At 42.8% G+C, this 12934-nt stretch overlaps 2 protein-coding genes across 2 annotated transcripts; one reads left to right on the forward strand and one right to left on the reverse strand.

The window, feature by feature from the left end:
• The first annotated feature begins 286 nt into the window (after positions 1-286).
• On the forward strand, positions 287-4499 carry LOC148338817 (Y-box-binding protein 2-A-like). Its single transcript, XM_088292854.1, has 10 exons — positions 287-472; positions 1370-1433; positions 1512-1545; positions 1610-1699; positions 2414-2653; positions 3123-3205; positions 3375-3564; positions 3633-3746; positions 3820-3893; positions 3980-4499. Exons 1-9 carry the CDS (start codon positions 388-390, stop codon positions 3853-3855), a joined length of 936 nt encoding a protein of 311 aa, XP_088148980.1. The 5' UTR covers positions 287-387; the 3' UTR covers positions 3856-3893; positions 3980-4499.
• Positions 4500-4507: 8 nt separating this feature from the next.
• Positions 4508-10637, reverse strand: LOC148338818 (solute carrier family 2, facilitated glucose transporter member 4-like). Its single transcript, XM_088292853.1, has 11 exons — positions 10430-10637; positions 9198-9293; positions 8755-8915; positions 7751-7875; positions 7568-7683; positions 7327-7489; positions 6824-7011; positions 6655-6759; positions 6005-6106; positions 5718-5921; positions 4508-5505 (listed from the first exon to the last, which is right to left on the reverse strand). Exons 1-11 carry the CDS (start codon positions 10460-10462, stop codon positions 5287-5289), a joined length of 1512 nt encoding a protein of 503 aa, XP_088148979.1. The 5' UTR covers positions 10463-10637; the 3' UTR covers positions 4508-5286.
• Positions 10638-12934: the final 2297 nt, after the last annotated feature.

The following is a 12934-nucleotide window of genomic DNA, read 5'->3' on the forward strand; positions in this document are numbered from 1 at the left end:
AGTTTATATTCATGGATTAAGATGGGACCACCCATGTCACTATGGACAAGTGCTAAACCTCTTAAAGTTTTGATTTTATTTATTCTTCTCGTCAAACGAAGATAACTTTTTTTGACACATGGATGTTCGTCAAGAAGAGTAAAATGCCCCCCCAATAACGTTAAAAAATACACAAACGAGTTGATCTGCACTTCCGCTGACTATCAGTCAAAATCCCGCCCTTGCGCTCGTTCCGCCAATCAGAAAGCGACTTCCGTCTGGTGGCCCCGGGCTGCGCCTGGATAAAAACCTGAACAGGTGGACCCCGGCCTGAGTACTTTCGATCGGGGCACGAACCACGGGAACTGAACGGAACGAGGAGCCACCGCCAATAAACTGACATCGAGCATGACCGACGCCGACTCCGAGGCGCAGATCGCTCCACCATCGGGCCCCGTGGAAGACAAGCCACAAGCGGAGAGGAAAGTCCTAGGTGAATCAAAGTGTGTTTATTGACTAATCACTGCGTAAGTGAGCTCACCTGCGCAGCCATTTTTGTAGTCCAATTCTCATGTGCGGGTGAAACTGCATGGTGGTTCTGCAATCTGAGTACTTGCTGATTATATAGCCTACATATAGTTGTGCGTGCTCCGATGTAAATTTCAGTGTAATCAACACGAGTTTTGAAATTAATTATAATGTGTGTGTTTATATTTGCAAGTACTGTTTATATGTAACTTTTAGGATTTTTTTTTTTTTTAATGCTGCATTGCTGTTACACCGGGGGTAGGCGGTGCTTGAACCCAGTCAGAAATAAGTGTAGTCCCATTTTATTTGATGATCTCAAATTTGTGTAAATTCTTTTCTCAGTGGCCTTGCGTGTCTGTCAAGGACTGCTTATTCCCTGGGAGGGGGAAAAAAAAAAAAATAACAACAATCTCGGGGCCATGCCTGTAGTGGTCAATGAATGCACTAAAATTCACAACTGGTAGTTGATCACTTGTACATCTTTCTGTGGCTCTTCCAGTATCTCTGGAACAACTTGTTGCTCAGTCGCCACTTCTCTTTGAAGCGGTCTACTGTTGAAGACTTGTCAGGTGCCAAATGTGAACAACATTCAATCAAGACAACAATTTAAACTCGTAAATTGATTGTGTTTACTGTTAGGAATGTAGGGGAAAAATAGGATGGGATAAAAATGGACAACTTAACACTTTATGACATTGTGGCCCTTCCCAGTGACCTGGTCTGCACTTCATTACATAGTCTTACTGTTAATGATTGTCTCAAACACGCACATCAGAATCCATGGGGCTAGTTGTTAGCATAATTAGCATTGTGTGTAGATTTTGTCGGCCATGTTTTTAAGCCAATTTTTGCGTTGCTTCAGCCACCTTGGTACAAGGGACAGTGAAGTGGTTCAACGTACGTAATGGATACGGCTTCATTAACCGGTATGTTATTAATTTCTTCTTTACAAATGATCAATGCCTTATAAGTAGAAGTGACAGATTTTGTTTTCTTTCCCTCAGGAATGATACCAAGGAAGATGTGTTTGTTCATCAGGTAAAGTGAGACCATAGTCGGCGGCAGCCAACGTCTTTCGGTGACGTTTGTTGTCTTTTCTCAGACTGCAATCAAGAAAAACAATCCGAGGAAGTTCCTCCGGAGTGTTGGCGATGGCGAAGTGGTCGAGTTCGACGTGATCGACGCGGTCAAAGTAAGATCAAGCAAATAACTTATGGAGGATTTTTTAAAAAAAATATTAAATGTACCAAATGGTAAGTACAATTCTATTGATGAAAACGAGTTAAAAAATGACATTTGGAAAAAGGAAATTGATAAAACAAGAAAATGTTTTTTTTTTTTTTAAACACTGGACAAATGTCAAGATGTATTGTTTATAAGTCTGAGTGATTTAAATTAATGTTCATATAATTAAAAAAAATATCTTTAAGACTTTATGAAATAGATTGACTTTGTTTATTTTCACAAAATGGATTTTATAAAGATGTTTAAAAGAATCCTGACAATGACAAACATGTCTTGAATATAAAAAAAAATGCAATCTCTGCCAACTACTATTAAAACACACTGTTTGAATTTTATATAATTTCTCTTAAAATAAAAAATCCTTTTTTGTACACAGCGACCACCATGTTTTCGCGTGTGCAATTCTTAGGACTTTATAGATGTAATTTTACCTCCCCTTTTTTTGTCATCTGGTTCCATTTTGTTTATTTGGGGGGAGATGAGGACATTTGAGCCTTTTATGCAGATTTATAAGCTTATTTTTTTTGTGCGATGAGGGCATTGTATTTTTCAGCCCTAAATATTCAGAGCGCTTTATGCATTTCATGGTGACTGGCGAACAAGTGAGAACTTGAAATTTTGTCAAGTCGGGAAAAGTTGACTAATTTGAAACCTCCCGCAGGGTTCGGAAGCAGCCAATGTGACGGGCCCCGGCGGAGCGCCAGTCAAGGGCAGCCGTTACGCGCCCAACAAACGGCGCTTCCGGCGGCGGTTCTTCCCGCGGCCCGGGGACAAGCCGGCGGATGACCAAACCCCCGGCGGTGGCGATGAGGAGGGGCGCGCAGATGACGGCAGACCGCCGCCGCAGCAGCAGCAGCAGCAGCAGCGCCCAAGGCCGCGCCGACCGCGCCCGCAGCCAAATGTAAAACAACTGCTGAAAATTAGTGTCCAAGCATGTTTTAAACCAGGCGTGGGCAAACTACGGCCCGGGGGCCACGTGCGGCCCGTTAAGTTTTAATCCGGTCCGCCGAACTTGAAGAAAAAATTAAATGAATAAACCTTGTTAATGTTTCATTTTCTAAATACTGTGTTTTTTCAACGACATATATATTGTCGTAATGCTTTTATTCACTTTAATATAAAATCAAATTAATTTTTTTTTCCTCCGATGAGGTGAGGTTACCTAAACACTCCATCCATCCGCTCCTGGTCCGGCCCGCTGTCAAATTTTAGAAGCCATTGTGGCCCGCCAATCAAAAAGTTTGCCCACCCCTGTAATCGAAACTCTTGTACGAATGCTACATGTTATCATACCAGCTAGTTGCTTGTGAGCATTTTATCAAGTTGTTCAATTTCCCCAGATTGTACTGGCCAATGCTTTGTTTTGTCAGGGTGAAACTGATGAGCCAAAAGCCGCAGAAGGAGACCAAACACAAAGACCGCCACGGCGTTGGTTCTGGCGGCCATATCGGCGGTAATGTTGCATTTATTTTTCCCGACTGATTAATTGATATTGACTGGTTAGCATGTCCGCCTATTTCCCGAAGACAGCTGTGATCGGCTCAAGCACCCCCTCGGGCGGAGAAACCGATCGGATAATTGATGGATGACTCTTTATGGTGCCTTTACCTTGACCTTTCCAGACCGTTCCGTCCACGGCCTGCTTCGGCCCAACCCAAGGAGGGAGATCCGACTCAGCCGGAGCAGGCAAACCCGCCCGGGGAGCAACCAGATTCATCAGAAAACAACGCCGATTCCAATGAGGGCCAGAAGCAGCGACAACGCCAACCCAGACGCCGCCGGCAGAGGGACTCTGAGTCATCAGCCTCCAAAGTGAGCCGCCGTCTCCGAAACGCCGCGTTTGGTTTGATTTTTACTAGAATTGAGCTTCTCTGTCGTAGAACGGCACAGAGAAATCTGCCTCGGAACCCGGTACCCCTCCTCAGACGTCGAAGGATGACTTGAAAGCCAAATCCCCCAAGGGCTCCGTTCAGAGCTCGCCCAAATCACCCGAGGTAAGGCGCCAAGTAAACCACCGCCTGTTATTGCGGGTGACCTCCGTGACCTTTTGACCCTGACTTGCTGCAGACCGTCGACACAAATGTCCCGGCACCGACCGAGTGACGCTCCCGAGCGGACAGTCAAGGAACCCTTGGGAAGAGGTGGGAAATAACCTTTTAGTTCAGTTTTCAAGCGCTTTGCCAAATTATGGCTAGCATGTTTCCATAAACCGTTTTTGTTTTGAAAGGTCCACGGGTTGAAGGAGTCGCCCTATTTGAGAACGCACGTCTCCCCTCCTTGCACGCCCCCGTAATCCCCCCCCAAACCTGCGTCACCCCCTCGGAACGCCTCTGCCCCCCCCACCTTACTCCATCGGCAGGAAGGACACAGGTGTGTAGAAGGGGCATAAAAAGGAAAATGGGTCCAAAAAAAAAATTTGTTCCAATTCCCCATTTAAAAGAAAAAAAAAAGTATTTTCTTTAAATTGATGCATCAAGTAGTTACTCCAGGAACTAGCCTTGATTTTTATTTGACGTTTTAATTTAATTGAAGAGGGGAGAACAAAGCAGGTGCATTTACGGGGCTGGCATTAGTTACCACCTGACAATTCTTAAAGGTTCCCTTTGTTATCCTCGTTTGAGGGTGAATTATTAATGGAAAAGCTTAGTTTTACTTGTGAATTTTTTTTTTCATGGAGGGGATTATGTGCAATGTAAAAAAAAAAAAAAAAAAAGTCAATGTGAATAAAATCGTGTTTGCAATTCTAAGCATTCAGTCCTGTTGATTTATTTTTATTTACATCATGGGGCAGGAAATGTACACAAACTTTAAGATTGTTTCAATTTTATATCTACACAAGAGGTATTGCGGGAATAGGAAAAGAGTCAAAGCACAACTGGCTATGAAATGTTATTGACAAGGATGCATATTTGGCAACATTTTTGGCCGTCTGTCTTGTATGTGCTTAAAATTGGACAAAGATTGACCCAAAATGTCAAAGACGAGTTTGTATTGAAATGGACGAGGGAGTTGTTGAGTTTCTGATTTCAAACTTTGTCCGCGCTATGACAGAAATATTTTTTTATTTTTGTAATTTAACATCACTCGTCCGGTAGTAGTTAAAACTGTGTAGTTGGTGGTCAAACTTTGCTTGAATGCCAGCAGTATTTTTATTTTTTTAAATATTTATATACACACACGCATTTAAAACTTTAGCAGTCTAACAAACAAACTTGGTTGTCCCTTTTATCAGGCTTTGCATTATCAAACTTTGATCACACGCCAAGATGAAAGCAATCACATTTTTGTGTCAGTTTCTGTCTTGGTTAGAATTGGTTAGGATTTTTTTTTTTTTTTTTTTTTCACCGACCCAAAATTCTTTTCTTTAAAATGACCACTAGGATATGTCATTAAAGTGCAAAAATTCCAGTGTGTGGAATTAGAAATATGTGCATTACGTAATCCCTGGAAATAAGTGTTAATAGTTTTGTCAAAACACAACACTCCTGTTTAATCAATGCAACAAAATCTGTCCCAGTGTCATCATGGAAAGTGTCAATTAATGCTTTCGTCCCCAAAGTAGTCCAGTTCCGTGCCGGTCTTGTTGAGCTCCATGTCCATGTCCATCATGGCGTCGGCCGAGGCGTGGTGGAAGTTGGCGGAAATCTGGTCGAAGGTCTTGCCCCGCGTCTCCGGCACACGAAAGAAGGTGAAGATGAGGAAGACGAGCAGCAGAGCGGCGAAGATCAAGAACACGTACGGTCCGCACAGCTCCTTGGGGTGGACGAGAAATGGGTTGAATGTATTTTGCTATACTTTGGATCAGGAGACTACTTCTCATGAGAAAAAGTTTGATCAAAAGTGTCATCCATTATCTAGTGAAAGTTACCCTTCACGATCCAAATCATACCACATCATGAGCATCTAATCAAGGAATCGTGTGGTATGCTTTGGATGATGATAATTTTTTTTTTAAACATACTCACAGCAACATACTGGAAGCCCATTCCAATGATGAAGTTAGCAGTCCAATTTGAGCAGCCTGCCACGGCCATAGCGGCTGGCCTGGGACCCTGCGAGAACAACTCGGCAACAAAGAACCAAGGGATTGGACCCGGACCGACCTCGAAGAAGGCCACAAAGCCGAAGATGGCCAACATGCTGACGTAGCTCATGGCGGGGACCGTGTCCTGTAAGGAGCGGGATGGACAAGCGTCAGGAAATAGCCTGTATGGCTCCGGGCGGAATGCAACGCTGGGGAGGGTTAACTGACCAATAACGTGAGCGCTACGGTCATGAACACAGCGCAGATGCACATGCCGCCCAGTCCCAGCATGTGGAGCGTCCTCCGGCCCATCCGCTCAACTAGGAAGAGCTGTCAAGAAGTTGCTGTTAATTCCTGGCAAATCTGGAAAGTAATCACTGCGCTCCACTCTTCCCTCATTTTATGTAACGGGTTTTAAAAGTGGGCGGAGACATTCACTCTTAATGTTGATATATTGCCAACATGTTTTTTTAATTAGTCATAGTGAAACCAATATTTTTTTTTTCTACGGGCTTCTGATTTCAGAACTAGTTGTCCATCAATTTTTTGTGTATACAATATGAGATGGTCATACTTTTATATGCGTTCACAGTTATAATGCGTAAATAATTAGAATGAGGCCTGCGATAAAATGAGTTTTGCACACCTATTCTTCACAGTAGTTTCTGTGACTTTGGATGCGTGTGGCTTTAAAAGGCGTGGCTTAGCCTGATTGGTGAGTGACATGGGAGTCAGCGAACAAGAGTCCAGTGGCGCTTGCTAGCAGCTCATACTACAAAATGGCTGCCAGTTCAACCTGATGGAGCTCGAGTACCAAGCTTGTGGCGCTCTGAATGCCTTGCGCTCTAGTCTGAAAAGGAGAAATTGTTGCCACTGACCGAGACCACGGTAAAAGCACAATTCACAACTCCGGCTCCAATTGTGGCGTAAACTGGACTTTGGACTCCGGCCTTGGTGAAGATGCTGGTGGAGTAGTAGAAAATCTGCACGGAAGTGAGAGAAAAACATCATCGGATGGATCCTGCCCATGTGATGTTGACGGCTTACCGCGTTGATCCCGGAGAGCTGCTGGGAGAGCTGCAGCATGATGGAGATAACCATCGGCTGGCGGTGCAGCGATGAGCGGAACAGCTCTGGGATGGACACCTTCCGCTCCATGTCCATCCTCCGCTTCTCCTCCTTCATCTCCGCCAGCAGGTCGCCCACATCCTGGCGGCCTGTCAACCTCCTCAATCCTGTAAACCCACATTTGTTTGTTTATTAGCAAAGGTATTGATTTTGGCGGCACGGAAGGAAGAGGAGGAGGTGGAAGTAAAGAAGGAAGATTAAATGGAAGGAGTATAGGAGGTGGAAAGAGGAAGAAGATAAGACAAGATGAGGTGGAAGGAGGAACAGGAAAAACAAGAATCAGGGATGGGGCTATACCGGGTCCAGGGGGTCCTATTGCCCCGTCCGAAATCTGTGTATCCCACTTAAGACCCTCCATCATTATATTTTCAGTGAGATTTCTTTTCATGGGGCCCAAAATCGCTGGCAGCGCCCCTGCTTACCTCTCTTGGCGTGGTGCTCCTGACATCGGACGATGTAGAGGAAGCGAGGGCTCTCGGGGCAGAAAGGCAACAGCGCCATCTGGAGGACGGTCGGCAGTACCGTCAAACCCATCAGGACGGGCCACAGCTCCTCACTTCCCAGCAGCTGCTCCAACCCCAGAATCTGAACGGAGAAGCCTTAAAAAAATCACTGACTGTTCCACGACCGTCCTTTTAATGGAAAAATCGCCAGCCGTCTCACCTGTGCCAAGAGAATCCCTGTGACGATGGCCAGCTGGTGCAGCGTGCCCAGCGCCCCGCGCAGACCGGTGGGCGCGATCTCCCCCACGTACATGGGGGTCAAACCGGACGCCAGCCCTGGGGGTGAACTATTTTGAGTGGCGTCAAACGGAAGAAAAACTCGACGTTGCGGCGAGGCGCTCACCGCAGAAGGCGCCGATGACGAAGCGTCCGAGGATCATCATTTCGAAGGAACGACACAACTTGGACAGGCCCATCAGGCTCCCGCCGACGAAGGCCAGCAGGTTGTTGATGAGCATGGCCTTTCTCCTACAAAAAGGCACTTAAGATTTTATCTTTTGACTTTTCTTATGACAAAATAACAAAACAAACAAAAACCCCACAAAGAATGATACGAATAAAATATAAAAGCTATTAACTATGACTAGCTATAAACGTGTAATTTAAAACAGAATCTAACATTTGGTTGAATAATTAATTAACACATGATAAAAAGACAATTTAAATACTAAAGAGATGGCCCATTTTCACTAACATGTTCAGTTTATATATTTTTACATATTTTTTTTTATCAGGAAACTGAAATGAGTTATCATTACCTTTTTATCTCTTTGTTTTGGAGAAATTTGGAAATAAGAGACAATGTGAAAAACCACTATACTTTTAATGAGGAATATGGCCACGCCCCCCCTCTGCTCTCCCTCATGGTACTGCAGCGTAAACGGAAGGGACAGATTTCTCTCTCTTCATTGGAAATCTTACTTTCAATGCTTATAACGTCCAAAAACGGTGGTCAATTTTCACCAAAATTCATGTGGACATCCTTTCCTCTCCGTGGCTGATTTATATGAGTAATTGTGGAAGATAGCAAAGGTAATACAGACGAGCAGGTCATAAACCACCAGTCAGGATATTTACAGAGGCTGAAGTGGGAAGGAGTACACATGCACATTTATTTGGACGAGGATTGGCTCCAGTTTTTCAACTGTAGGCGACGCACCTACAACATTCCGTTTTATTCTTTGGAACGCGACATCTCCGGGCCACGCGTTACATCACACAATGTAACGTTCCAATGTGGCCACACTCTGCAATGGAGTCGGCCCCAGTTGTGTTGGGTTCAATTTCTAATATTTTCGAATTTTCCCCCGGCCTTGGCAAGAGAAATTTCAAGTAGCGCTCCCTTACCTGCCCAGCCACTCTGAAACAAAGCCGACGCAGAACGAGGACAGCATGCCTCCAATGGAGAAGATGGCCACGGACAGGGACCACAGGGACGTGAGGGTCCTCGCCGGGATCGCGTGTCCGTAGCGGTGCACCCATGTGGCATTGTAGTCCTCCTCGATGATCTAAGAGCACGGCAACATCATGTCACGAGCTTGCCGTGCACCAAGTCCTGTGTTCAACATAAATATCTCGGCCCCTATTTTGGTTTTGTCAGCTGGTGTTTGCGTGATGCTCAAGGTGAAATGGGTCACATGACACACCAGTGACGGCCTCTAGGTTTAACCTCACTCGATGAATGGCTAAATGTAATATCTAAGCTCTTTTGGTTTGTCAAGAATTATATTTACAATTTAATTCATCTGATTGGAATGAAATGAAATTGAATTTGGCGCTTTTGCTCGTACCTTCTGAGGTGCATTGATGACGCCAATATTGTATCCAAACTCCAGTGATCCGAGTACAGCAGTGAACACGGATAGGGCAAGGGTTGCAGTCACCGTCTGCAAAACACACACACACGCTAATATTGACGTATATAAATATAACCCAGATATTCCCATCAGGCCACAATACAGGCACCTGTTTCCATGGTGACAGACATGGCACCTTCCCTCCACTCGCTGATAAAATGTTTTAGTTAAATGGGGCCACCCACTAAGTCAAACATAATAATAATCACCTCAAATTTCCCCATTGTGGGACTAATAAAGGACACAAAATCATTTACTCATTTGAACAGTGAGCTTTCATTGTATTAAAATGTCGCATGGGAAAAAAACTTCCATTAATTATGCCTCAATTTGCAGTATGAATAATAATCAAAATATAGTAATAAACTGTTTTAATGAATTATTTAATACGGTTTATCAAGACTATGATATGGATAAATTAAAATTAAAGCTGAGATACCATTGTTTATTTATAAATATAACAATAAATTCTTAACAATTCGAAAACAATGTATTATAAAAATAAAAAATATTATTTTTATTTAAAAAAAAGCATAGAACCAAATTGCATGCATATTAATATATATTTAAAACGTTTTAGTCAATTTGTTTATATTGTTATCCATAAGGAAATGAAAGTACATCACCAAAAAGGTTCTATAAGACATTCTGAAGATTGTTTAATTAAAAAAAAAAAAAAAAAAAAAAAAAAAATATATATATATATATATATATATGATAAAGTATTTTAAAATATAAACTGCTTATGTTCGCCACGGGGAAACTGATATTTTCCATTTTAAAAATATATGCATACATATTTTCCCCCAAAAAATTAAACAATATTTTTTAAATTAAAAAAGAAGTTCAATCAAAATTGGAAAACATCTAAGCAGTATATTTATAATAAACAAATTGAACTAAAAACTAAACATGGCAATTTTTTGCAATCAGATATCCACTATCTACAACGAAATCATAATCTTGCGGGAAGCATAAACAGTCGACGTTTGTGCAGGAAGCAGTCAAACGAGGCGGCCTCAAGGTCAAAGCGCCGAAGCAAACCAAGACTGTTTTGTTTCTGGAAACCGGACCTTCACGGAAAACACTCCAAAAACTTTTCATCCAGATGGCGATGGGCTGCTCTGCCGAAATCCCTCTCAAGCATACCTCCCAAGGCCACTGACCTCTCCTCCCAGTTGTTGAAAGCCGGCCGGCATGACTTTTGGCAGCTCCGTCAAGCTCTACCCGAGAGAGAGCGCGCCCGGCAGCTCCCCTCTTGGTCTTCAAGCTTGGAGACAAAACGCGATCGGATCCAAAAAAGTAAACGTGGCCCTGTCCTGCCTTTCAGCAACACTGTCCACTGTCCACGGCTGGCCTGTAAAGTGACACCAAGTGCAACCACGTGCATACCCCTATCCAAAAGGAGGGGGGAGGGGGGTTTTGGTTGTTGGTGCTGGGAGTGACTCGAGTGGGGCGGTGGTGGTGTTGCAGCTTAAAGAAGAAGGTCAAAAAAGACAGCTATTCCAATAAAAGAACACTTTTCTGGAAGAGGGGCTTGTCTCTGACCCACTTATTGCCATTATCTGTATTTCCCGCTACTCATAAATGGAGTTCTATTTTAGCGCACATGCCAAAAGGTTGCCCCCCCCTCCACCTCACCCCATGCACCCCTGCTAATGTTGTAGTCGCATAACAAAGCCGTAGCAGAACAGGTGCAACCTAAATTTGGGGATGCACTTTATGGTACTGAGACCCATTTGTTAATCGATAAGGTGTGTATCTCTACGCAATGTATCAGTGTCATATGGTGAGCAAAAGTGACGACTCCTCCGTACAAAATCCAAACAGTGTTAAAAAAAACAAAAACAAACATTTCACGTATTTTCCGGAAGTCGCTACTTTTTTCCTAGATTTTGAACCATGCGACTATTACGACGGTGCGGCTTTTCTGTGTTTTTTTTTCTTTCACCACTAGGGGCGCTCTATAGTTCAGAAAATACACTAAATAAATTGCAATTTTCTTTCTCTTGGCTCTGTTCTGTTTTAATTAGCAGTTGTTGCCGTGTTAAAAGGCACTGTTTTAAGAATCTGTTTAAGTACCTTCATGTGCATTCACAGTACAAAATCGTTCTGTACATGCAGTTAACAACTCATTTTTTTCAACATAGAAAACTGCGGCTTATAGCCTTGTGCGGCTTGTATATTGTTTTTTTTTTTTTTTCTTTTTTCTTGTTTGTTTGTTTTTGCCCCAAAAATAGTTGCTGCGGCTTATAAAAAAAGTGCACCTTATGGAACGTAAAATACAGTAGTTTTATTGTTATTGCAAGGTGTGATGTGAATATTCTATAATCTGGTGTATCAGTAGTTTTTTAACTCAATGATGATACATGGTGATATCAATAAAACCAAATCTGTTTTTCCGTTGTTTGCATTGTTTGAATTTTGTTCAAAAGAGTCAAAGAACAGCAATGACCATGTTTATTTTAGTTTACCATTGGTGTTTGGAAATCAATAAAATGTATTCCTTATTTTAGTGATATCACCATGTATTGTTATTGACACCACACAACACTATCGAATAAGGATATTGTCACTTGAAGTTTTTCGAACAATATCCCAAAAACTCGACGACAGTTAAACAATTTTAGTTTAATGATACCACCAAAACGCTGTTTACTGCCTGAAGACTGAATATTGATCCCGTCATGTATCGTTACCAATTTTGATTTGCGACATTTGTCACTAGACAGTCGTCGGTGTACGTTAGGAAGACATTCTTCCGAAAATATCCGCTGTGGTTCATGTGGTACCGGCCATCCAAATCCGGCCCCTCAGTTCCCAACCCGCCCCCCATCCCACCCGCGGTCACGTGGGCGTGGCTGTGTGTTTACATATGCGTGTATCATGTAGGTCAGCTGGTGCAAAATCATGCACTGGTTAAATGGAGTCGCGTGACCCACCGGCAGGTGCTGCGCGTTGCCGTCCAATGAAGTCTGTTCGTGTGGGGCTTGTGGCCCGTACTTACGGTATGAAAAATGGAATTATACAATATTTGATTTATTGTCAGGGCCAAAATTTGAATGAGATGATATGAATTAATAAACAAAAATGCTTCAATGTCATTTTTTAAAATTGTACCATTTTTATACTCTATATTTGGATTAGGACTTCCTGTATCTTTTCCTGATGGCCTTTTGTGACTTTGCCACAGCTCAATTCATGTTAGACATGCCGAACATTTTTCATGTTGGTAAGTGAAGCTGGCTTCAGGGGCTAAATTTTCTGATTCCCCACAAATACTCATAATGTATGCTCAGTATTTTGCGACTGGTTCTTCTTATGTATCATTTGATAGGCAGTTGCTATTGTCCTTCTAAGCTTTGATCCTTTATTATGTCAGATAGGCTTCCTGTCCTACAGTATTTCCGCTCCAGTTACTCAGTGACACGTTGTCAGTACGTCAAGTTTTCTTTGATTCAGAGTATAAGCATTCTTCCATATACTAGCCAGTCGTTACTTGCTGTGGCTTGGTTTGACGTTATCCTGTTGTTGTTTGGCTGTGTCATTGATCAGTGAGTCCATAAGTGATTTACTAAAGTGTATACTTAATTAATAGTTTTCCAAACTCAAAATTGCTATAAAACACAAGCCAAAGCGGTCAAAAACCAATATGCACTTTGAATCAACAC

Source organism: Idiotropiscis lumnitzeri, chromosome 4, assembly GCF_059441095.1.
Source record: "Idiotropiscis lumnitzeri isolate Australia: NSW breed Sydney's pygmy pipehorse chromosome 4, RoL_Ilum_1.0, whole genome shotgun sequence".
In the NCBI taxonomy this organism is placed as follows: Eukaryota; Metazoa; Chordata; class Actinopteri; order Syngnathiformes; family Syngnathidae; genus Idiotropiscis; species Idiotropiscis lumnitzeri.